Below are 25,670 nucleotides of genomic sequence, written 5' to 3'. Positions count from 1 at the left end.
GAGGAGGCAGGGGGCCCTGCCCTTCTGTTCCTACAGCCATGTATGGGTGCGAAGACAGCGCAATGTTTTTGCCGTCTTATTGGGAGCAAGAATCGTGCCTGCTGTCTACGTCCCCACATTTCATTTAACACATTTTGATGGTTTACAACATTGGCTGGCAAAGTGCGTCATCATATTTGCCACGGAGTTCCACAGAAGTGGATCACCAATCGCATGTACCCTCTGATAACGGTTTCTCATCACCTTTACAAATATTTCCGGTTGTTGCTCAACATTATGTCAGACATCTAGTTGCCCGCCATGCACTGAAACCTCACAACCAGTGACGTCACGCTAACGTTTAGCGAATCACCGGACGGTTTCACCTCTCATACGGCCTTGAATGCAATCAAAATGCTAAATGCACGACACCGAGGGGGAGCGCGCTTCATTGGTGCGTTGGGCTCGTGTGTGGGGCTACACGCATTAACGTGGAACTGGAGGGATATCAAGAAGCTTGTTTTTATTGGGCCTTTTAACTAGACAGTAGGCTCACTGGAAATGTGCATATCCCCCTGCCAAGGTTGCATCCATGTAAGTCGCAGTACATCTGTAAGCTTCCGAGTGTTAGTATGCTATCCATTATTCTGTACCTATCATTGCAGATTCCATCTACCTTCAATAATCTGAATCTGCCAGTCTGCTAGGAAACAACCTGCATGCTGTGAATCTGGCTGTCTACTGATCAATGCTGCAGGGTGATTATGCTGCCATGCTGGTAGTTGTTAAAAGAACCTGAAGAATGACAGCAATTCTATTTTATCCAATGTTGAGGAAATAAGTTTGGAGGCTTTGATGAGACCTGAGTGATCACATTTTGCTTTAGAATACACCACATGATAATTTGTAACCCTGTTATTGGTTGAAACTGGAACAGAGGAACTGGGCTGTTCAGTCCTGTATGATGGAAGGGGGAGGAGTGTACAACTGTTCACTGTGTTTTGGGAGTGTCCACATGTATACTTTGTGGTCTTCTGTGATTGGTGAGAATTTGCTGGTTGTGTGATATCTGATGTGATTTTTCAAAAGGTGTTAGCCTTGTGACCTACAAATTACTCCCAAACAGGTGTCTGCCTTTTGTCTTCAAGGGGACCTTTGAGTGAGCTGCTGAATACCATTGTAAATGTTAAAGGTTCTCATGAATTTAATCAGATGATTTAAGTATATCACTGAAGACCTTCTTGTGATGCTTGTTTGGTGAATGGCAAACTTTTGTTTACAAACCCCAATAATATACTGCTAATTTTCTAATTGTTTGGTAATGTAAGAAAGTTCATGAACCAAGAAATGCAACAAAATGCTGTGAATTAATCATCTTAATTTCAAAAAAGGACCTTAGGATATAAAGAAAACAGCAACAATCCAGTGTCTTCAGATAATTGTTAGAAACCTTGGGTTTTTAACTGACTGTGTATGGACTCTCTGCGTAACTGAACCACAGGAATAACTTGAAAATGGCTATCTCTCTTCAAAATCCCATACAAACAAAGAACAGTCTGTCAGTGACAAAAGCTATGACTCTGGCACCATGTTAACAAAGTTGTGAATACTTACATCTGTGACAGTGTAAATACATCCTTCACAAACATTGGTATCAAAATAGGAAGGGTTTGAGTCTTTTTAGGAGCTCACTATTTTCCATGAATGGGATGGCTAGAATCTTGAGGAAGTGGCAGCACTAAAGGTCAGGTGATGTCAGAAGGCTCACAAAACTCTGCTGTTGACCCAGGATTTGATGATGGGATGATGATAGATGGTTATGCCATCACAATCTTTGCTTGCCATGGGTGCTGACCCTAGAGGTCCATCTGAACAAAAGCTCAGACTTGATCTTAATAGAGAGGTAGGTAGATTGGGCATTCATATACCTTGATGCTCAGGATTACTGATGAATAGCTTTCATATATATGAACTATAAATTTAGGGACTGTAGCAAATGCAAGGTTACACAAAACACATATTTTGGCCTATGGCATTGGGGACACACAAGTGCGGACCACTGACTATGTACTATGCCAGACTGTATGTAAAGTAAGAAATGTTTTTTGCAATGCATTACAGCTGTTATGCCTCTTGTGAATCAGTGTTTGACACTGGCTAGACAACTCCTATGTTTTAGGTTGTGTATATTCACATGCAGCACCTGATGCAGAACAGTTTGTGGTTCCGCTGTCCAATGCTTGCGTGCCACCTGTGCTCCCCAGGCTTAGAAGGTTGACTTGTGCAGTGGGATCTGCATAATTAGAGAGCAAAAGAGAGAGCCAGAGGAAGGGATCATCTAGCTGGTCATGGCTGGCTTGATCGACAACATGTTTGCGAACCTGCGCCGCCGACGGCTGCTGGGCGGCGGCGCGCAGGAGGAGCAGCCGGATGCACCACCTCCGCAGCAGGCCCAGCCACCTCCGCAGCAGGCCCAGCCGCCGCCGCCGCAGCAGCCCCAGCCGCCTCCTCCACCTCCGCCCCAGCCTCAGCAGCAGCCTCAGCAGCAGCAGAATGCTGAGCAGCAGTTTGTGAACATCCGGGACCGGCTGTTCCACGCTATGTTCGTGCGCCTGTCGTTGGGCTACGCGCGCGTGCTGACGCCGCGCGTGCGCCGCATGATCGAGTTCGCCTCCCTGCTGGTGGTACGTCCAGAAGTCTTGTCTCAAACCCCTGTTGATGGGTGCTGCACTGCCAGTGGGTGCAGCTGGCTACTCTGAGGTCACTGCCTTTCTTTCCTGTCAAAGTCGGAAACCGATCAAAGATCTCCCTCGTAGATCGCAATGCAATCTTTCGTCGGCGTGGATTGAGACAGTGCTGCAGTGGCGTCATTGCTCAGTCCCATTGGCCCTGTGCATGTGGGGTGACCCAGCTGATTGATCGAGCTTCGCCCCACTGGCTTTCCCAGCGGGGCTAAGCTTGGGCCAAGCCACCGCCAGCCTCGATCCACGTGGAGTCGAAGCTTTGCATCGCTGTCGTCAGAGACATTCTTTATGTGCTCTCTAATGTGTGTTGATTGGGCCGACTGCTTTCGCGAACGCCTCGAACCAAATGTGTGCTTGCCAAAACAACGGCATTATCGAAAGACGACCATCAAAGCGCTGTGCTGGACGACAGGGTTGTCATTACGGGTGTTGACAAGTGTTGCTGCTGGGTAGCACTGAGAGATGGGCACGTTCGCCAGATGACTTATGCGGGCTCTTCTTGAGCTGTGCCGTGCTCTGTCCTGGGACGCTGTCGCGACAGCTGACGAGTGGCTGGTGTCGCCCGCAGGCCATCTGCTCGCTGGTCATGCTCAGCTACATCCACGTGGCGTTCTCACACCTGCCCACCCACTGTCTGGACCACGTGAAGGCCGACTGGCCGCGCGACGGCATCCTGCGCGTGGAGATCATACGCAGCCCGGGTGAGTAGGGCGTGGTCTCGTCCCCCCTCCCCGCCGCGGCGTACGGCCCGGTGTCGGGTCTGACCGTGGAGATCATACGCAGCCCGGGTGAGTGGGGCGTGGTCTCGTCCCCCTCCCGCCGCGGCGTACGGCCCGGTGTCGGGTGTGTCCGCCCCGGCCGTGGATATCATACACAGCCCGGGTGAGTGAGGCGTGGTCTCGTCCCCCCTCCCGCGGCGGCGTACGGCCCGGTGTCGGGTCTGACCTCCCCGGCCGTGGAGATCATACACAGCAGGGTGAGTGAGGCGTGGTCTCACCCCTCGCGGCGGCCCACGATCCGGTGCCGGGTCTGACCTATGACAATGCCGTACAGCTAAAGGCGTGGGCCGGACGATGAGACACATCAACGTTCTCTTTCATTGGGTTTGATAGCAATGCAGCTTCTTTAGTTCTGCGTTGTGTTATGCATCGCTATGGTAGTCATACATAGATGCACATTCTTAGGTCAAATTTGGTATATGCAGATACGGACTAAATCTATGTATCCGGCCTAGTTTCCAGGCAGGATCGTGGAGTGGCCGTGTCCGTGCCATGCACTAGCGTGATCCGTCTATCCCATACCAGATTGCGAGCCCTCTGGTCGGCTACCACTTGACCATCGATTTTATGGCGAAGAGAAACAGACCGCGTTCTGTGGGACTCGAACCCAGGCCTAGTGAACAGGTCTCTCTTCCCCAATGAATCTCCAACCATGTCCAGGGAGCGAACGACATTTAGCATAACTGTGTAACTAAAAAAACGTCCAGACGCCCTATGCCTGTTTTTCAGCTTACCATGCAACAAAGTACTGTCCAGTGTGCATCGCTTACCTTACAGCCCTTTTGGATGGGCACACCTAACGAAACAATCCTCGTTACAAATCGTTACAATCTTCAGAAGCTCACAGTTCACAGTTCATGAGCCAACAATTAATCACTCATCACCCACTGTCACTCATCGGTCTCTGGCAACGGACGCCCAGCGCTTTGCCAAGTTTGTTCACGTCATATGTTTCGCGGCGGGATCGCAGTGACGTCACTACGCGCCCCGTCCCTGCTGAACGCCAGAGCACCAGCAGACCGGAACCTCTGCCCGATAGACTCAGTCTGATGGAGCCTCTGTTGGACAAACCCTTAAGGGCTGGCTTTCAAACTCTTCAGTGATGCTCGCATGCACATGCGACCAAAAGGCGTCTTGATGGGGCTCCCGTCTGCGCTCACGTCATGCCATGAGGTGGCGCGCGCGTGTTGCAGGTGAGGACTACACGCTGGCCAAGTCGTACGAGAAGGAGGAGCGGCTGAAGCTGCGAGACCCCGACAACCTGATCCTGAGCACGCTGGAGGAGCTGCTGGACGGCGAGAGGAGGTGCGCGCGGGGTGACGGGACGGACCAGCCTCTGCCGCCGGCTCTTGTTGGGTGCCGGGGCGAAAAGAGGGGGTGGGGCGGACGGGAGGGGGGGGGGGGGGCGGCTCAATGACTGATCCACGGCGCGTGTGGGTTGCGGGCAACGCAACTCACCACTTACGTGACGGCCTGTGTACTGGAGAGGACTGCAGGATTCCTGTGTGTTTTGTGCTGCAACGTCGTCGTCAAGCTCCCATTGCGGCCTGCTGTCGTAAGCGGAAAGTCGCTCTGCTGGAACGAGGGTGTTCTTCTCATTCAGGAAAAAGGACAAGGGCAAGGAGGAGACTGTGGAAGTGTTGGGAGGGAGCGGAGGCGAGCTGCCCCTGGTGGAGACTTCAGCAACTGTTGACTCTATAGACGGCGCTGCACCACCCTCGGAGCCGGCCGGCGGCTTTATGAACGCCTCTGGTGAGTGTCCGTCACGACAACCCGGCTGGGCGGCGCGTTCGTCCTGGCCGATGGGAACTGGCGGCGCGCTGATCAATCACCTCAGGCATGTCAGCAGTGATATGCTCAGTTGCCGTGGCATTCTCAGCTGCGTGTGTCGGCTGCCGCGGGCGTCGTTGAACGGTGGCGGGAGCTGCGACAGACGGCCCAGTGTGCTGTCGTCATCGACTTATTGTCGATCAGGTCTTATCGCCGTCTAATGACGCCAATGCGATGCAGGGGGGGGGAGGGCACGCTTGGTTCCGCATTACCTGGGATGACACAGCGAACTTTGGGACGGATTTCTCGAAGAAAAACGCCAGACGCCCTGTGTAGAGCACGTGCAGACGCGTTCACATTTAGAGCACTAGAGACGATTTCGTTGCACAATGCGACAAATGCCTGGAGTGCAGAGCCGGCTTTTTCTGCGTTATTGCATCATTGTTGTTAACTCAATAGCGCTGCTGAACGCGGGCCGCGTGCGGTATTTGGTGGCAGCCGGTGCCCACACGTGCCACGAATGAGGGATTGGCGCAGCGCGTTCTCACCATTCCAGAAGATGGACCAGTTCGGTGTGATAAAAGCTGGTGCTATCCATCCAACTACGGCATTGCGGAGCTTTGGAACCGCTTCGTCGTGAATACGGCACCATCGCCGGGTGTAAGACCTTCGTCGGCTCGAAAACTTCACCGTTTGCATTTTGCCCCAAATCGAGAGTTTTGCAATGGCCATCAATGAAATGTATGGTGCGGGTTGTAGCGAAACTGAGCTGTTCCATCGCACCCTTGTGGCTACTGAAGGATTCTGAATGAAGCATTCTGTATGCTGAAAGGCCAGTGCTCCAATGGGTGAGCTACTTACGTCACTTGGGTAGGTTATATGGATGCTTCGGAAATCATTTGTCGGCTTTACATGCTTCATTTGAGCTGGCGTACGTCAAGAGCAGAATGCGTTCTCTCATCACACACATTGCTTAGTTATAGTGAAGGTTATAAACTTTATCGTAACCATGCGGTTGCGTGGCTTTACGGTGCGTTCGCCGATCGCCTTTGCGCATCCTCCGCGACATCGCTGCTGTCTCGTGGTAAAATAGAAATGTTCGCCTCCTTGGAGGCTGGTATCTACGTATGGATTTATGTTTCATTTTCAAAACGCGTGCGTATGCGTGTCGACTAAGAATAAAAGTGTGAGCCCTTGCGCCGCTTAAAAGACATGTACCCACGTGTGTTGTAAGCTTAAACTTGAGGTAGAAGTTTCATTACGTCTGGTTAATTTGTCCACCAAGTGTGCTGTTTGTTCCGCGCGCCAGTCTTTCCCCAATGTCGCGTTACGCCCGGGCGATCCGACCAAGCGATGTACGCAGTAGCTAGCCGCACTCCGTTGAGTGCTTCCCTGAGTTCCACCATGGCCCTGTGCACGCCTCGCGAGGAGACAGGGACTAGATTCCACTCGAACGGCTTCAAATGGTGGTTGGACTTTCAGTGCATGGGCCTAATTGCTACTCTGACTCCGCGTGGTAAAGCGTAGTCTTGAGTCCACTCCAACCCCGACTCAGCAGGTCTGGTTAGTCTCGCAATCGTTACCGAATGAATCATGATTTTGGCAACAGCTTAGGGCTATACGCTTGCTGCTTTATGAAAGCATGCATATAACACAGTATCAATGCATCTGAATTTTACAAAATGCTTATAATATATATATATATATATATATATATATATATATATATATATATATACATAATGAATTTATCTTCTAATTAGCATGGTCATTATCACATGTGGTGCTCAGTGATTTCAGGCAGTCCGTTTCATTTAGCTGCGCTCCTAATGAACACATCTTCGGAGGGATCTTCTTCAGTTTGACATTGCATTGATTTGGGCGACTTTCAAGCGCACTCCACCCTGCATCAAACTGGTGGATGCACCCAGTGTGACCGGAACATCCGGGAAGCTGTTCAATTTACAACAAAACAAATTCATCCATTTGCTTGGGCCAGCGCGGCGAGCTCTTCTCCGGATACGAACGTTTCGTTGTGGCCCCATGGAAGTGGCGTTGGGCGTCTCAGTGGCTTACCGGTAATGGCTGGCTCGGTGTGGGGATCAAGGGCTCGCTGCGGCAGACGATCGCCGGCGGCCGCCGAGTGGCGGCTCTTTTTCGGCGATTACGCAGCTTCCGAGGGCCAACACGCGAGGCGGCCGCTCTTCATCGACTCCAAGGTGTCGGTAATGTGCAGGGATTAGATTTGACGACGGGCATATTGTACGTCTCAGCCGGCGGAATCCAATAAGGCCGAGGTTTGGCACGGGCGGCGCCGGTATCCGAGCCGAGTTTGACTCGGGTCGGGCCGGTGCGACGGCCGGTCTGCTGTCTCCGGTGCCCCGGCACGCGCCGCCGCCCGCGCCGCGGCCAGCGGCGTGCCGGTGGGGACCGACAAAACTGCGTCGCTGGCGGACAAGTGTCGCGCTGTCTGGCAGCATGTCGGTTGACAGCTGCGGCTGAGGTCGGTCTGCGTAACGTGAGGTGATGTGATGACCGGTTCGTGATGAGGTGATGTGATGACCGGTTCGTGATGAGGTGATGTGATGACCGGTTCATGATGAGGTGATGTGATGACCGGTTCGTGATGAGGTGATGTGATGACCGGCTCGTGATGAGGTGATGTGATGACCGGTTCATGATGAGGTGATGTGATGACCGGTTCGTGATGAGGTGATGTGATGACCGGTTCGTGAAGGGACACAACACGGAACGTTGGCGTGGAGCTGTGGCTTCTTGGAGTGTTCACAGCGTCCGGGCGTGTGGGCCGTCAGTGTCCAAGGGCTGCCACTGCTGCAATATGGCGCAATGCACGTGAGGATGGGGCTCAGACGTGCAATTCATTTTGAAATGGGCCACTGGCTCGTCATGCACCCATTGACTCATTTGATTCTCACATTCACACTGATTCTCACTTTGATTCTCATTTGTGTAAAGGGTGAAACGTTCGCTGCGGATGGCAACTTGGTTGCTTCACCTCCGTTAAGTGATTTTAACACCGTGGTCTACACCGTCAGTTACGGTGTCAGCTGCAACATTTTGTTCCATCGTGGCATTGCGTGTGATTTCGCGCGTCTTTGCTGAGACGCCAGGCGTATGGCGGCATCAGTCCGTGTCCCCAGCTTCAGACCCTTGTCCAGGCCCATGCGTGCGCTCACCCTCCTCCTCCATCGGACACCGACTAGCCGGCGGCGGGCACGCATGGGACCGGGTCAGCGGCGGTGCGGGCCGCGGCGGTGGCGGCGCGTGCGTTCGGCCGGGCCGCGGTCGGAGCTCTGACGGAGCTGACTGCTGCCACTGCCCGCAGGTCCGGGCTCTGACGGTGCTGACGGCTGCCACTATCGGCAGGTCCGGGCTCTGACGGCACTGACGGCTGTCGCTATCCGCAGGTCGGGGCTCCGACGGCACTGACGGCTGCCGCTGTCCGCAGGTCCGGGCTCTGACGGGTCGTCGCCGCACTTACTGTCCGAGGAGCTGAGCTCACCACCTGCCGACCAGGTGAGCCCACCGCCGGACACACAGCATGCCGGTGGTGGCCGCCGGGCGCCGAGAGCGGCGCTTATTACTACACACAGCGGACGCTGAGTATCGTTATAGTGCAGACAGGCCTTATCAGCTCGCCATACCAGAAGAGCGGATGTCTAGAAATAAGCCACCTTGCATCAAGCGAGTGCACGCTTTATGTAATAACTGTTCGCAAAAAAACAATGCTATAGATGTCCACAGCTTGGTTGGAATTTCAGCCGGTGTCACGGGTGTCTTGTGGTTATCACACCAATGTCAGGCCATACATGACGTTGGACAATGCAGGTGTCAGGGAGCGTGATGAGTACATGTTGATTGTCCCTTGAGACGCGTTTCACTAAAACACATGGCGTATGTGGGAGCTGCCGAGTCCGTGCATCAGGGTCAGCATCACCAAAAACCCTGGGCGCACTCATCTGGGGGGTAGGGGGGGGGGGGGGGCGGGGGAAGGAAGGAAGGGGAAGAGGAAGGGGGCGGGTGAAGGCAACCGCGGTTTGTTTTTATTTCGTTTCTTCCTACGCAATGCCCAAAGCTCCATGTCTGGTTGTATTCCGAAGTTGACGCGGTGGATGGGACAGCCCCAGTTTAGGGCGATTGGACCAGTGCATGACATCAGGTCATTGCACGGAATATTCAGCCTGGATAGGGCCTCCGGCCGGCCGTGGATCGAGGCGCAGTCCGCCCTCCGGCCGGCCGCGGACCGAGGCGCAGTCCGCCCCCCCCCCCCCCGTCCGGCCGCGGACTGAGGCGCAGGGATGCAGCGGCTGGCAGTCTCAGAGTAGGCCGTCTGGCCGCCGCCGCCGCCGCCGTTGCCGCTGCCGCTGCCTCCGCCGCTGGCTCTGAGGAGCCGCGCCGCCGTGCAGCGTCCCGGCGGCCAAACTTCCGCCGCCAGGGGCGGGCCGCTCCCGGCCGCGCCAGCGTCGTCGGCCCTCTCCGCTCCCACGTAATCTGAATCAGCTGTTACCGCGCTGTTGAGAAGATGAACACAAGCTTTTGTGAAGGATTCTGGCTATTTACTTTGTCGGCCTACACCCGGCAAGGAAGTGACTTTGATCTTCGGTATTAGCCTAACGGTGCATCAGGTTCTGGCATAATGTGGGTCTGGCGCGTCTCTGAAGGTCCCCCAGCGGCGGCTGTCGGTGACGGCTGGATGGCTGGGTGGTGACGGCGTTGAAGGAGACATTTAGTAAATCAGCCCAGTCTGTGCAATTCTCCTGGCCTCGCTCAGATCCCCGAGAATGGCACAGTGTGGATAACAAACTAGGTTGGAATATGCTATTTGATTGCGCATTTGAGTTTCAGAGTAATATGGAGCTGGAATATAGTTGTCGTAAGAAGATAATCTTTCAAGAGGTTGGTTTTATTGAACGACAGCTTTCGGGAAATATATCCATTTTTCTGCCTTAGTTAAACAGGAATTGGAACAATATATTCTGGCAAAGTTTTCTTGATATTTTTATGGTTAAAATGATTAATAGAATAAATAAAAAACTTTGAAGTAAGTTTAGATCTCCTTTACCTGAACTTTCTAGGCTTTCATAATGGGTCCCCGAGCCTGTTTTTCGTCTGATTGTCTGGCCAAAGCCTAGGAAGAAATAGAGATAATCCCAAAAGCTGCAGCTCAATAGCAACGAGCTGGCTGAAATATTATCTCCTACCCTACTTTATTCTGCATTTTTTATTCGCTGTAATGGATTGCGACTGTCACAGTGAGCTCTTCTCACGCTCAGCTACTTATTCAGGCCTCCTGGCATCATTGGACTCGATCCCAAAGCATTGTTTATGCAGACAGGTACAGATTCGGTTCGAGGATTTAGCGTTTCAGCTGGGCAGGCGAATGGCTCCTTGCACTTCAGCGGCGCTCGGCGCAGCGAAGTGCACTTAGATTGATGTGTGCCATTATTAATGAGGCGAAAGACCTTGGGGAGGCCAGCTGTTGCGGAAGCCAAAAAATGTGCAGGGAAGCTACACCTTGAAGTTGCAGCGTTAGGTTCCGTAGCCCAATTGGAGTGGAGCGTGTGTGCTGTCGCGACATGTGTTTTTGTTTCGTCGGTAGCTCCATTCGCAGGTCTATCTCACGCAATAATTGGTCTCCGCAGCTACTGGTGAAGTATTCAGGCCCGTGTTAGCGGGCGGGACGGGACGAGACGGCGGCGGTCTCTGGGGAGGCGGTCGGTGGCGCCGCCGGCGCGCGCCGTCTGGCCGCCCTCGCCCCTGACACACCCCGCCCCCGCAGGCCGCCGACGGTGACCTGTCAGCGACCTCGGACGAGCCGGCGGCCGAGCAGAACGGCACGGAAGGCGCGCCGCCGCCGGTCGCCGCCGCCGCCGCCGGCGACACGACGCTGGACCAGGACGTGTCCGGACTGGAGAGGCTGATTAAGACCGGTCAGTGGAGGGGTCAGGGCTCCGACCCGGCCAGGGAGGGCGGGTCACCGGTGGGCGTCCGTCGCTCCGGCAGGCGGCCAGCCGTGTCGCAGCCGGTGTCACCGTGTCACTCTCGGCCTGGGACGGGGGGGGGGGGGGGGAACCAGGGATATGCTGTGGAGGATACAGCGGCGGCTTGCAGTGGATTCGGCAGTGGTTTTCCTTTGTCGTGGTGCAGGTCTCCAGCGGGTTGGCCATCGTGTTGTGTGTCCGTAATCTCAAAGATCACACCTCAGGCATCATTGGTGTCGTGACCTCCGCAAGCGGTGGCAGCTCGGGCTGTCGTGTGGTTGTGTGTCTGTGTGTCTTGTCTGTCATGGTCTGGAGGTCCGTTGTCGTCACGACCGGGCAAGCAGGCGTTGATTAGACGCAGACGCTGCTGACCTCCCGGATGGACGGGCCCGCTGCTGACCTTTCAGGTGGACGGACCCACTGCTGACCCGGGTGTAAGGGGGCCCGCTGCTGACCTCCCGGATGGACGGGCCCGCTGCTGACCTGTCGGGTGGACAGACCCACTGCTGACCCGGGTGTAAGGGGGCCCGCTGCTGACATCCCGGATGGACGGGCCCGCTGCTGACCTTTCGGGTGGACAGACCCGCTGCTGACCTTTCGGGTGGACAGACCCGCTGCTGACCTTCCAGGCGAACAGACCCCGTGCTGACCACCCGGGCGGACAGACCCGCTGCTGACCTTTCGGGTGGACAGACCCACCGCTGACCTGGGTGTAAGGGGGTCCGGTGCTGACCTTCCGGGCGGACGAGCCCGTCGGCGGCCAGAGCTGACTGACCCCCAGCTGGGCCGGATCAGAGCCGCCTCCGGGCGGCCGGTAAGCCGCTCAGAGCGGGTCGGAGCTGGAGCGCGCAATCCGGCCGGCCGCCGGCGCCGCATCAAACGCCAATGACATTAGCAAATGGCTGCGTCCCAACGACGCCCCCGGGAAGCCAGCAATACGGCGCGCGGAGGGCTGTATTACAGCGGCCGCCGCTCCGCCGCCGGCGGCATTTATAAATGATGCCCAGAGCGGCTCTGGAGTGCCTGCCGGACGGCGGCCGCGCCCGGCGTGCCCGCACTCAGCCGCCGTGCGCATGAACCGGGCGGCAGGTCACCGCCGGCGCCGGCATCGGGCCGGGCCGGGCCGGGCCGCCGCCCGCTGGGACGGCGCCCGGCCGACGGGCGGGCGCGGGCCGGTGCACCGGCCCACCGGCAGGCGGCCGCTGGCGAGTGGGCCCGGAATTGAAGTGATTTTGCAGCGAGCCGATGGGAGATTAATGCAGTTCACATGAGTTACCAAAGTGAGGATTGAAACAGGCTAGATAATTGCCAGTTTTTATCTGATAGGGGTGGTGCTTGAACTTTCAGGCACTCGCTTTGGTCAGGTACGGGCACATATCATTTGGACACATAGCTACGATGAAATGAATGGCGATCCTCAGTGCCGACCAAAGGGCGGCCTCGTCTGCGCAGTGGTCACCGGGGAGTGGCTGATGCACCAGGCCGCCGGCGTGTGCTGCCGGCCTAGCCTGGTGGCGGCGACACCTGGAGCCGCCCTGTCGGCGACGGAGCGTGTCTGCCGCCGCGGCGGCGGCCGGTGGGCGCGCCGCGCCGGCCTGAGCGCGGGCGGCAGCACCCCCGCGGGGGTCGCCCGTCCGCCGCCTAACGAGGCGCGGCCGGCGGACGGCTCCCGGCGGCGGGCGGCACCTGCCGCCGCCGGCTGCCGCTGCCCGGCGGGTGCGGCCAGCCGACCGTCAGACACCAGCCCCCGAACCGCGGCCACTGGGGCACCCGGCGTCGCAGCCAACGTCCGAGTGACGCCAAAACGGCTGACGTAGCCGCTCAGTACAGCCGGCTGGCACAGGCCAGGTGGTCAGTATCCTCCAGCGGCGCACACTCGGGCGCAGACCGTCGCTGCGCGGCCTGCTCCACCGGAGCAGCGTGGCGCTGAGTGCTGGTTGGCGCGAAGCTGACGCGGCGTCACTTGTTCATCGGTGGCCCTCATATTTCAGGCTGTGACCCCCGGTCGCTTTCCAGTGGATGTGCTCGGACGGCGCCGTCGGTTGCCTGGTGAGCCGCCTCGGCCAAGGGAATGTCGTTGCGTACGTTTTCTTGGGTCAGACGACAGCCCTGATTGACTGCCTCGTGCGCATTCTCACCGCTGTCGATCTCCACATGGCTCAGGCTGGCCAGGGATGACCATTTCTTCGAGAGGTTTCCTGGTCGCTTTTTCCTACTCGCGCTATAGCTGAGGTGGGCAGCGAGGGAGAGGGAGTCCGTGCAGAACCTGTCATTGTTGATTTCCTGTTGGGCGTCCGCTGTGTCCTGAGCCGCCACCAGGGGCGCCACCTGCTCCGGCCGGTATGAGTCCGTCCAGCGGGTACGCTCAAGTGCCGTTTGTCGCCCTTCGCCCTTCTCAGTCGACACCACCGCCGCCCGTCCTCGTACGAGTCATCGGCCAGGTCCCGGTGTCCGATGCAGACAGAGCTGCAATCGCACTCACCACCGCCCCCGCTCTTCCGGGCCGCGGGGAACGCTCCGCCCCGTCCTGACGCCCCTCCCCCCCCCCCCCCCCTTGACCAGCCTGTCGAACACGACGGTGGCCTGTCCGGCGCACTGCCAGCGTGTGGAAGGCCCTCCGACGTCCACCCGACTGCCGTCGGCCGGCGTGGTGACCTGCAGCCGAGGGGGGGGGGGGGGGGCGCGGCGGCCTCGAGCTGCGACTAGCCAGCAACGGACGGGTGCTGTCCGCGGCTCCAACCGCAGCTCACCATGGAGCTGGCCGTGGTAATCTGTTGTCCGGCTAACTGATGGCATCCCCACCGGTGTTCCGGTGGGGTTGCCATCAGTTTGCCATCAGTTAGCCATCAGTTTGCCATCAGGTTGCCATCAGTCGGTAGCGAGTTGCCAGCGGCGTCCGTTGGTGGCGGTGCCATCAATGGTACGCTGATGCGTCATCAGTTGGCAGCAGGGTACCAGCGGCGTCCAGTGGCGGTGGTGCCATCAGTGGTACGCTGGTACGTCATCAGTTGGCAGCGCGTGCCAGTGGCTTCCAGTGGTGATGGTGCCATCAGTGGTACGCTGGTACACCATCAGTTGGTAGCGGGGTGCCAGCGGCGTCCGTTGGTGGTGGTGCCATCAGTGGTACGCTGGCACGTCATCAGTTGGCAGGGCGTGCCAGCGGCGTCCAGTGGTGGCGGCGCCATCAGTGGTACGCTGGTACGCCATCAGCCGGCGGCTCACGAGTGCCGTGGCCGCCGCCGCCGCCGCCGCCCGAGCACCGGAGCCGCTGCCGCCGCCCGCCGGGAAACATTACCAGCCGTCATTACCGGGCGCCATATTGAGTCGGGTCGGGTTTCAGGCGGCGCTCGCACCGCCGTGTCCCATTCATAATGACCGCACCTGTTGGAGGCGCGATACAGACCTTGGTCGGGGGACAGAACTGCTGCTGGGAGGGAAAGGCTCACCAGAGAGCCGGAGGGGTGTCTCGGTGAACGACGCGCGTCTAGCGTTGTACGGTCTGCCCAGGAGAAAGGAGAGGTGCTGGAGTGAGGAGGTGGTCTGTGGGGGAGGGAGGGGGCGGGGCATAGCTGTGCCGATCCCGCTGGATAGCCCGCAACCGCCGATAGCGGCGTGTGCGCGGGACCGCCGCAGCCCCGCAGGCGCTGCGTAGGCGCGTGTTAGTGCTCGCTGGACGCGCGTGAGCGCCCACACAGATAACACAAGTCTGCCGCGCCAGGCACACGATAAGCCACACGCTACGACACGGAAGGCTCCATACAGTCAGCGCGGATGGCGGTGGCGGCGTGGGCCGCCCAGGCCGGCCCGATAGACTCGGGCTGGGCTGGGCTGCACCTGCCGAGCCCGGCCGGCGGACTCGGGCTGGGCTGGGCTGCACCTGCCGAGCCCGGCCGGCAGACTCGGGCTGGGCTGGGCTGCACCTGCCGAGCCCGGCCGGCAGACTCGGGCTGGGCTGGGCTGCACCTGCCGAGCCCGGCCGACAGACTGAGAGGACCCCAGTGCACCCCGCCGGCCACCGCGCCGCACCTGATGAGCGGATTGTAAGTGCGGCGCTGCCGCACGGGCGCGGCACGTTCCGTAAGGCTCATTTAACCCCGCGTAATCCAATAAGTCGGCGCGATCCGGGCGCGCGCTCGGCGGCGGCCGGCGCGCCATTTTCCGGCGCCGGCCGCGCGCCGCCGCCGTCGAACGCGATGACTGACATTTCCATACGCCGTTTGATTAGCGAAACATGGTGTCGAACCGTTTGATTCCATCGGCTCGCCTTAGTCACAATTTCATTTCGGAGCGGGTTTTATTTCCATAGTAATTCGGTTTGGCGACGCGGCGGGCGCGGGCCTCCCACGGCGCCCGAATCAGGCTCAGATTGCTTTAGGTATTCATTGGCGAGAGGCGCGGCCGAGGCGTGCCGCCGGGCGCCGGCCGGTCGCCGACCCGGCCAGGTTCGCGCCCGCATGGCCGCCGGCCGCGCTCGCGCACCATCCTACGGGTTATTAAATTTGGCCCGGAGACCGATGGGGTGCGAAACGTGCGCGCCGGCCGCCGATGGCGGCGGGCGGTGACGGGCGGCCGCCGCCAGACCGCTGCCGGCAGGCGACGCACGCTGCGTGTTGGGCGAGAGCTGACCGCCGCTGCCAGGGTCGGCTGATGTTTCGCGCTCGCAGCGGAGTAAGCGCGCTGTCGTGGCCGTGGCGCTGTCCCGCATTGCCAGCTGGAATGCTGATGTTATGTCGCCGGGCCGTTTGCCGCAGACAGTGCGATGTTGAGAGTTGTGTTGCTGAACGGCGGACGGCTTGGCCCCGTCTGTCAGCGGGCGCCGGCCGGACACCTTCCTAGTGCCGGTTCTCGCCGCCGGCGGGGTCCAGTGTCGCTCGGATGGACTGCACACTGCAAACGTCGCTGCGGCCGCTAGTGTGGCCGGACGATGAGTACATTGTCTAGTACTCTGCAGCTGCTCCTTCTTCTCCCCCCCCCCCCCCCCCCCCACCGACAGTGTGGCCAGACGAGGAGTACATTGTCTAGTATTCTGCAGCTGTGTCTGACGTGTGGCCCTCCCCCGCCGCCGCCAGTGTGGCCAGACGAGGAGTGCATTGTCAAGTACGCTGTCGAGTACTCCGCAGCTGTGTGTGATGTGTGTCCCTCCCCGCCGCCGCCAGTGTGGCCGGACGAGGAGTACATCGTCGAGTACTCGCTGGAGTACGGCCTGCTGCGGCTGTCGCCGGCCACGCGCCGTCGCCTCTCCGTGCCGACCAAGATCGTCCTGCTGGACCCGGACAAGGACGCGTGCTTCGGCGACCACCTGAGCCGCCTCATCCTGGCCCGCCTGATCGGCTATGATGACATCCTACTGAGCAGCATCAAGGAGCTGGCGGAGGCCGGCGACAACCGAGGCTACCTCAGGTCAGTCGGAGCGGCGCGACCTGCCAGGCCACAGTCTGGATTGCGACCTTTATTATCATATTGATTAGAGTTGTAGTGTGTGTGTAGGCCTTCAGATCATGCGGTCTGTGTTGTGTAGCGCGAGTTTGCTCCGATGTCACTCGAATATTTATTGATGTCGCCCTGATACTGTCACTGACTTGCCGTCTTCGTCCGACATTCCATCTGTACACTCAAGGGGGCCATGTGTGTAAGACGGTTTCACGTGGTTGTCAGGTGCGCTTCTGGTGTAAAGCTGTCTTTCTCGGGTCTGCGGGGGCGACGCGGGAAGAACCGAATTAAGGGAACGTCTTGAGCTTTGTCAGTGGGCGACTATTTCGGTGAGCCATTTGTATCTCTGTGAACCCACACCGGGACCGCAGCTGAGCCGATGGGCTGAGGGCGGGTCGTGCCCTGTGCTAGTGCAAAGAAAATGGCCAGTAACCGTCACATGTTCTCCGGTAAGTATATGCGATGCGAAGCTCAACAGCCTGTCGCCAAAGTACTCTTCTGGCCCGCTACCGTCTCGCGCCCGACCGGCCAACGGACGCTCGGTCTGTGGTGGGAATAGGACGGCTAATGGACCGCTCTGCGGCGGGCCGGCCCCCTGTGCTGACTGTCGTCACACAGATGGTAATCCCCGCACCGGCCTACTGGCATGGAGGGAACCGTGTCGCGGCTGCTGCGAGTGCGGAGCAGTAGGGTCTGTGAATGGTTGTTCTGTAGGCCATGTTACTTTGGAACGGCTTATGAAAGGAAAAGTGCTATCATTTTCTGTTGTCATTTGGCAAAAAAAGTCACGAATAATCGCGTGCTGGTCTTACAGATGCGCTAAGCAAAACGAGGTTGAAATTCAAAGCAAAATTACCCTCTTACATTGAGGTCTTCCCACTACCTATTCCGAACGCTACCAAAAATTCGGTATTTGCTTTATGAAAACGTGTTTGGCTCTGGAGATGCGTGTGCCGTTCGTCCTTAGACCATGAAAAGCGCAAAGGTCGACACCAATGCGTACGCTTTGGTACGCAAGATGAAATGTATCTTGTAGGCTCGCTGACCTATGGCAGGTCAAGGTCAGGCCGTGGTCGTCTGCGAAGGCAAGTTCTAGGGAATCGTTCGATCGGTTGCGACAACGGAGTGTTAGACGGTAGTATCCATCTCTGAGGTCATTTCTTAGGCAATAGAACAGATTAATTTGGGATCGCACAAATTCTGCTGAACTAGGGTCAGATATGAAGGTCATTCCGATGTAAGGACCGACCTGTTTGACTGGAAAGCTTACGTTGTGGGATGGTTGCTAATGCTCATTTCAGATTTCGTGTTAACAGCAACCGCAACAGGCATATTCCATTAACTTCTTAAAGTTCAGAGTAGGTCGCTGACGTAAAATGACCCAGATCGACCCTTTCTTTTGGAAGACATGCCGCCTATCGTAATTCTCAACGCCTATTTAATAAACATCAAAGCAATTCGTAGGCTTTGGGGTGCTATAACCCCCTTAAGGTCAAACAAGATCACTGACCTAAAGTGAACACGATTGACCTTTTTCTTAGAGCAGTTGTCTTGGTTCAAGGCAGATACATGAGGAGGTCCGGAGCACTTTGCCCACCAATCTTGAGTTCGACCCTGTGGACCTTATTTGACCCGGAAGTCATGACCCATGGACCTCAAATTTGGACAAAAGTCAGTTCACAGCGTGTTAAACGTGCCATTCTGCGTACTTTTTACCTATGGGCATGCAGTGCCAGATTCTGTGATCCATGCAATGTCTTCCGCGGAGCCATCAGGCATTCGCTTGTACACTTGTCTCCGTAAAATAGCCAAGTTGACCTGGCTTTCCTGTCGAGTCTTTTAGGCCATAACTAAGCTAAGATGAACCGGATTATAACGACTCTGTATTGTGGATAAGTGCCATATCGCCCGTTGACGCTGGGGCCGTGCAAGTAGCAGTTACAGCTGATCGAGGAATTACAGGTTCGACTGTTTAAACCGATGTGGATGACGTCCGAGCAGTGAGCAGCAACCGGTGGCGGCATGGGGCGAGGGAAGTCGTCAGTTACCAGTGACGTATGGTGGAATGAAGCTGAGCCGCGCCACGGTCACCGAGATAGTCCTTACGGTGGTGGCATGAGGCACGTGAAGCGTGGCTTGGAGAGTTCCGTCTCTCGCCAAACTTATGCTGATTCATTCGTGACCTGAGTCGAGCAGGCTGTGGTGTTTGTAGTGAGCACACTGTATAGAAGGGCATGCTGCGACGCTCTGTTCTGTTCTGGAACAGGGATTGGATGGGGATAGTAATGATGATTGGGATTTTACGTCTCACCGAGTGCCAGGGCCGTTTCGAGGCGGACGCCTTTATCAGGGTATCATGTGGGAGGCGGTGGTGGCGTGGCAGAGGCCCGAACCCAGAACCAACAAGTCCAGTCGAGGATCCTAACCACTGTACCACCACCACCCTCATTTGATGAGTATAGTTGCAGATCGTACGAAGAACAGTGTTATGCCGGATGCCTGTATAGATGGAGTAGGTTTAAGTTTTATTTTTGGAAGTAGCACTTCTGAGCAAAGGAATTAATGAGAGGAGTGAAAAGGATAATACTGGGCCTACCTATGTCGTCACAGCCCATACCCCAAAACCCGGTTCGGTCCCTCAATGGTGGAGCCCCCTGCTTTTTACGTGTAACCAGGATGTATCTGGTCGTGGTTTGTGTAAGTTGTACACTATTCTGTGCGCTCTCCAGCCAATATACCATACTATTAATCACATCCTTCCTTCGCGGCCCCTTGCAAGCCGTGCCATTCGCTTGCGCGGAACCATCCCGGCTACCATCCTCTGTTTCATGTTAGAAATACAGCAGAGTTTTTCGTTCAACAATTTTCCTCAGCACCGCCCCGGGCAGCTCATCAAAACATTAAAAACAGTGATTGTCTGGTGAGTTTGTTGCCTTTAGAAATTGAACATCGCGTCATCATTAGGAGGCGCTGTTGCTGCTGATAAGGCGGCAGGAGGCGCGCCGGCTCGCTCTGAGGCCGAGCGAGCGCCGCCGCCGTGCGGGCTCGGTAGGAGCGACGTCGTCAGACGAGGAACACATTGTCAGACGGAGCTGTCAGAAGGAGCAGGCACCGCCAGACGGAAGAGATACTGGCGGAGCAGGCTCGGTTCTCGGCGAGCGTTCGTGAAGCGCGAAGCCGTTTTATAAGCGTGTTCGTGATGCCTTTGGTTAGAGCGATGTACGGCAAGTCATTGCCGCAGGTTCGAAGGTAAGGCATGACTATATGTGTCGCTAGATTGGAAGCCTTTCAACATTTTGAAAAGTATGGGTTGTTCAAAATCACATGACGAATCAAAGCTGACGGACCTAAAAAGGAAACGGGCGTCGGTTGCGCCTTTGTGAGAGACGACGACATTCGACCATTCATGCTGCATGCGCGGGTTTCTGTGAATATTTCAGAGCTTGTTGCCATAAGTACAGCACTTTGCTTTATAGAGACGGTGGAAGAGAGTTTCGCACGTCATTTTACCGGACTCGCTGGAGGGCCTTTTGGCAGTGAGACGTTGTAATCCGACAAATCCTCCCATACAGGACATCTTATTACGTCTCGACTCCCTTCGTCGAGGGTCTTTCCTTCGTCGAGCAGGAAAGACCATAGCACTGCGCTGGATTCCAATCCACGTGGGAATCATTGGGGGTGAGCGTGCCGCCGCCGCCGCAAGGCGTGCTGCAGTTCGTCCTGCACACATGGGCATTCACAACATCTAGCCTCCTCTGTTTTGTATGAGGCAGATGACAAAACATATGGATATACACGATGTACGCACCATATACACGACAGGCACCAGCAAACTTGAAATACAAAGACATTTAGCCGGTGATCCAGAAATGGCAGTCATGCTATCGAAAATGAAAACGGAAACAACTTAACGGCCGCTTGTGGATTGTCCACACGTACGCCACATATTCGTACTTTTTGTGTCGCGATGAACTGCCTCGGTGCCGCCATTGTAACGCAACATTCCGTACATCATGTGCTCATTTCTTGTCCTGCATTAGGTGTTGAATGTCTGCGATACTTGACCCCGATTGCACATACTCGCACGCTTACCAATTTATTCGATGACGTGTCACCACTCAGCGAACATCTTTCAAATTTTAGACGCATGTTCATTTCTGTGCTTAATATACACCAATTTAAAGAGCTCAGGCCGTGTAATGCGTCTTTTCAAACTGTTGAGCGTCTTTGATTAAAGTGTGAAGTATTATGATCACTGTATGATGGCGCAGTCGAGGGAACCGAAAGCCTCGGTACTACTACTACTGGTAGTACTACTACGGAGCAGGGTCTGTGAAATGGAGCGGACACTGAAAAATGAAGCATACACCGCCAGACGGGGCGGACACTGTCAAACGGAGTGGACGCTGTCATTAGAAACAGAATCCCGTTATGAGGAGCTGACACCGTCTCGAGGAACAGTCATTGTCTTGAGGAATAAGGGACTGTCATGAAGAGCGGGTACCATCAGACTGAGCAGACATTGCCAGGCGAGGTAGACACTGTCAAATGAATTACATAGCTTCCGACAGAGAAGACGATGTCAAAAAGAGCATACACCGCCAGCAGCAGCAGTACATGGTTGCAGGCAGAGCAGACAATATCAGACAAAGCAGACACTGCCAAACGAGTACAAGGTCGCAGACAGAGCAGACAGTATCAGACAAAGCGGACACTGCCAAACGAATACAAGGTTGCAGACAGAGCAGACAATACCAGACAAAGCAGACACTGCCAAACGAGTACAAGGTTACAGACAGAGCAGACCATATCGGACAAAGCGGATACTGCCAAACGAGTGCAAGGTCGCAGACAGAGCAGACAATACCAGACAAAGCAGGCACTGCCAAACGAGTACAAGGTCGCAGACAGAGCAGACAATATCGGACAAAGCAGACACTACTAAACGAGTACATGGTTGCAGACAGAGCAGACAATACCAGACAAAGCAGACGCTTCCAAACGAATACGAGGTCGCAGACAGAGCAGACAATATCGGACGGGGCAGGCACTGCCAAACAAGTACAAGGTCGCAGACAGAGCAGACCATATCGGACAAAGCAATCACTGCCAAACGAGCACAAGGTCGCAGACAGAGCAGACAATACCAGACAAAGCATACACTGCCAAACGAGCGCAAGGCCGCAGACAGAGCAGACACTATCGGACGGAGCCGGCAATGTCAGGGGGAGCAGGCGCTGTGGGAAGGAGCTGACGGCCACAGACGGAGCAGGCGCTATCAGACGGAGCGAACGCGATCAGACGTGGCGGCACCGTTTGACGGAGGCCCAGTAAACTTACTGCTTCTAGCACACGCATGGATCGCGACCAGCTCCATCTGATATGGCCAGGCGTTGTCATATGCAGCTTGCAGCTGTAGGAGGGGCCAGCACTGACGCTTGCAACCTACGTGTCTGTATCTACCGCCGCATTGCGTCACGAGCGCCGCCGGGTGTTGCCGACTGCGGCAGACAGAACTCGGCTACCCACAATTGGCTACAAGTTTGCTCATAGCTTGAAAGGCGCGCTGATCTGGAAAGGACATAACCATGCGGAAGTGGGGACACGAAAGCACGAGTCTTGCGCCAGGTCCGCGCGCCTGGTCGTGTTGTGCTCTGTTGGTCGTTCTGTGTTCCATTCTGCACACTGTGCTCCCTCCAGCCGGGTGATGTATCTCTCTCGCCGCCCAGATCGGGCATGGCAGTGTGTGCCAGTCGCTGTGACAATACTTGGCACATCAAGCGCGCAGTACGAAATCATCCTGCCGGCAGTTAACAGCGGAATGCGAGTAGAGATCTACGGCGTTGATCCTTGGCTGTATTTTGAGCACAGGCTCGACTGACTGGCCGGTGGTTGGGGCTGCGTACGTGGGTTCCAGCGCTGTGTGGCCTGAGCGCTGCACTGTAAGTTCGTCTGGTTGGCACCACGGTGCGCCTCAGGTCTTGTCTGTTCCTCAAGTTGGGTCCAGAGAGTGACGATGACACCTCCAACGAGGCCTCCCACGCATGCTGGCGCTGATGGAAGCGGCGTTGCTAACGTCTCGCACCAATATGCAGATAAAGCGTTGAACTGGCCCACGGGGTGGTCGAAGAGAAACTGGACTTTCTCAAACTAGCTGGTTTTTCAGTTGACCAAAACTTTTGCATGTTTTGAGGGACGAGTTTTTCACCTGAGTATCAGCTTGCATTATTATGGAATGCTCATTTGTTCATCGTATTCGAGTGCTAGCAGCTTTGTGTTAAACATCGTTTACTATGTGTATCTGGTGCACGAAAAAATCAAATTTCAGGACGTGTCGAGCTCCTCACATAGATTGTTGTCTCCATCGAACTGCAACGCATAATACTATGGTGAAGACAACAATTTCAGCAGGATCCGGAAGGGGACGGGCATCACCGTATCCAGGCAGTGCGGATCGAGGTCACTGCAAGACATAAGAGAACATGTTTGGTCATTGTTTCGATGTGAGGTATATCGGCTTTCTGCTCCTCCAAGTTAACTCGATTTTTATCTGAACAACGTTGCAACGAAACCGTCTAAAAAAATCTAGCTAAAACCAGTTCATAGCGGAAGAAAGCGATCCGGTGGCAGGAGGCGTGCAGACATTGCCAGCGGTGACGCGGCCGCCGCGGGCTCAACACCGCGCGCGGCGCAGGCGCGAGTCGCTGCAGAGAAACAGAGACCACCCCGAGCCGCTAGTCCACAGAAGGCGGCTTCGAGGCGGTGGAATGTACACAAATGTACACAGGAAGTGGGAACCCAGGAACTTATATATATATATATATATATGTGTGTGTGTGTGTGTGTGTGTGTGTGTGTGTGTGTGTGTGTGTGTGTGTGTGTGTGTGTGTGTGTGTGTGTGTGTGTGTGTGTGTGTGTGTGTGTGTGGTGTGTGTGTGTGTGTGTGTGTGTGTGTGTGTGTGTGTGTGTGTGTGTGTGTGTGTGTGTGTGTGTGTGTGTGGTGTGTGTGTGGTGTGTGTGTGTGTGTGTGTGTGTGTGTGTGTGTGTGTGTGTGTGTGTGTGTGTGTGTTGTGTGTGTGTGTGTGTGTGTGTGTGTGTGTGTGTGTGTGTGTGTGTGTGTGTGTGTGTGTGTGTGTGTGTGTGTGTGTGTGTGTGGTGTGTGTGTGTGTGTGTGTGTGTGTGTGTGTGTGTGTGTGTGTGTGTGTGTGTGTGTGTGTGTGTGTGTGTGTGTGGTGTGTGTGTGTGTGTGTGTGTGTGTGTGTGTGTGTGTGTGTGTGTGTGTGTGTGTGTGTGTGTGTGTGTGTGTGTGTGTGTGTGTGTGTGTGTGTGGTGTGTGTGTGTGTGTGTGTGTGTGTGTGTGTGTGTGTGTGTGTGTGTGTGTGTGTGTGTGTGTGTGTGTGTGTGTGTGTGTGTGTGTGTGTGTGGTGTCTCCCTTCTCCCGTCCGCCCCCTCTCCCTCCGTCCTTGGCTACATTCCCCTGCCATTTCCATAATGGTGCCGTACGCAATGGATCCTGCCCCCAACCAGGCTGTTTTGGGACCCAGGTCCTGGGACGTTGAACGGTGGAGTGTGAACTGTATGCTAAAGGAGAGAGTGCCATTATGGACCACTGCAGCTGCCCTTTCCGTCCCTCCCCCCCCCCCCCCCCCCTCCCCAGGCTGTGCCTTGACACGTTACACGTCCAACACTGGGCGTTTTGCGTGGTCGGGACTTTGGCTGACTGTGGTCTGTTGGCTTGCAGGAACGTGGTGACCGGCGAACACTACCGCTTCGTCAGCGATTGGCCTACGTCCACCTCCTTCTTCGCCGCCTGCTTCATCATGATCATCTTTGTGAGTGTTCCACTTCCCTCACTTACTTGGTCTGTCTCTCGGCTATATATATATATTATATATATATATATATATATATATATATATATATATATTTATACACTATGGTCTCGGCTTTAATGTATAGATACCCCACCTTAATTATTTATTTTCGGAACGTCAAATGGCAATGTTTATGACGTCGGGATGTATCATGCCAAATTTGCAGTACCCGGCATGAGGATGTGCTTCGGATGACCCCCGTCCTCCCGGCGTCTGTCGTCAGCAGTGCCGAGGAGCCCATTATCCCGTCATTGACCACGGATGGCTAGATGCGTTCGACGTCTGATCCTCGGACTGGCTTGGCTTCCGCCGAACCCGGAACCGAAAGCACCGAGCGGACCGCTCTGCTTCAAGCAGACGTGTTCTCGGCTCGTGATCGATTTCTCGTTGGCCGCACATCGCCAAAGATGCAAACTAAATATGTTGCTAGGGCGTGGCTCTTGCCCGCGTATTTTCTACAGAAGTGGCAATTCTAATGATCCGCCTTGCTGGAGCCTGCTCGCTCTTCCTCGTCCTGTTCGCAAAAGGCTGGGTACAAACGGGCTAATATCCAGTAAGGTCGTCATTGAGCGAGCACCTGGCTACAAATGACTGACAATAAACATGTGCTCACACATCTTATTACATTATGGCTGCTCATGACCCATGAAATTGATAGTGGCAAGCTGGAAGCATAGGGAAAAGAGATCAGAAAATTAAATGGAAAGTAATCAATCATGTTTTGTCTTATCTTGAATGCACTTAGTTCTTGGCAATGCGCCTTCCTGGTAAATATGTGTTACAGAATCCAGTTAACATGCATAGAGCCCGTTGGGTTTCAGTAGGCTTATGTGTTACTGGCAAGGAGTGATGAATACGGCGAGGCAATTAATGTTCTAATATTTCCAGCGTCATTGCATGTTACGAGATTCAAACCTATCTGTGTGTGGTGGCTCAGGTGGCAAACACACGCAGCTTGTAAAACCGTATGCCACATATGCCTACCATTGTCCTTTCACACTGACTCGAAGTCACGAAGTCGCATAGTGACGTTGTCACATTCGCGCAGTCATGCAGTTATAGTCACGTAGTCGCACAGTCACGTAATCACGT

The 25,670-nt window shown here is 55.7% G+C and overlaps 1 protein-coding gene across 1 annotated transcript in view; it reads left to right on the top strand.

Annotated features, from left to right (window-relative positions):
* Nucleotides 1–411: 411 nt before the first annotated feature.
* The window catches only part of LOC119098186 (membralin), a 110,499-nt gene continuing 85,240 nt past the window's right edge, over nucleotides 412–25,670 (top strand). The window contains exons 1-9 of the mRNA XM_037221112.1: nucleotides 412–573; nucleotides 2,244–2,663; nucleotides 3,292–3,424; nucleotides 4,696–4,807; nucleotides 5,106–5,254; nucleotides 8,742–8,809; nucleotides 11,073–11,223; nucleotides 16,431–16,674; nucleotides 24,446–24,536. Coding sequence (XP_037077007.1) covers nucleotides 2,328–2,663; nucleotides 3,292–3,424; nucleotides 4,696–4,807; nucleotides 5,106–5,254; nucleotides 8,742–8,809; nucleotides 11,073–11,223; nucleotides 16,431–16,674; nucleotides 24,446–24,536 — 1,284 coding nt within the window. The 5' untranslated portion in view covers nucleotides 412–573; nucleotides 2,244–2,327. The remainder of the gene's footprint in view (nucleotides 574–2,243; nucleotides 2,664–3,291; nucleotides 3,425–4,695; nucleotides 4,808–5,105; nucleotides 5,255–8,741; nucleotides 8,810–11,072; nucleotides 11,224–16,430; nucleotides 16,675–24,445; nucleotides 24,537–25,670) is intronic.

This window comes from Pollicipes pollicipes, unplaced genomic scaffold (assembly GCF_011947565.3).
Source record: "Pollicipes pollicipes isolate AB1234 unplaced genomic scaffold, Ppol_2.1 Scaffold_4740;HRSCAF=5597_pilon_pilon_pilon, whole genome shotgun sequence".
In the NCBI taxonomy this organism is placed as follows: domain Eukaryota; kingdom Metazoa; phylum Arthropoda; class Thecostraca; order Pollicipedomorpha; family Pollicipedidae; genus Pollicipes; species Pollicipes pollicipes.
Note: the sequence above shows the minus strand (reverse complement) of the source record. Positions and strands in the feature narration are given on the sequence as shown.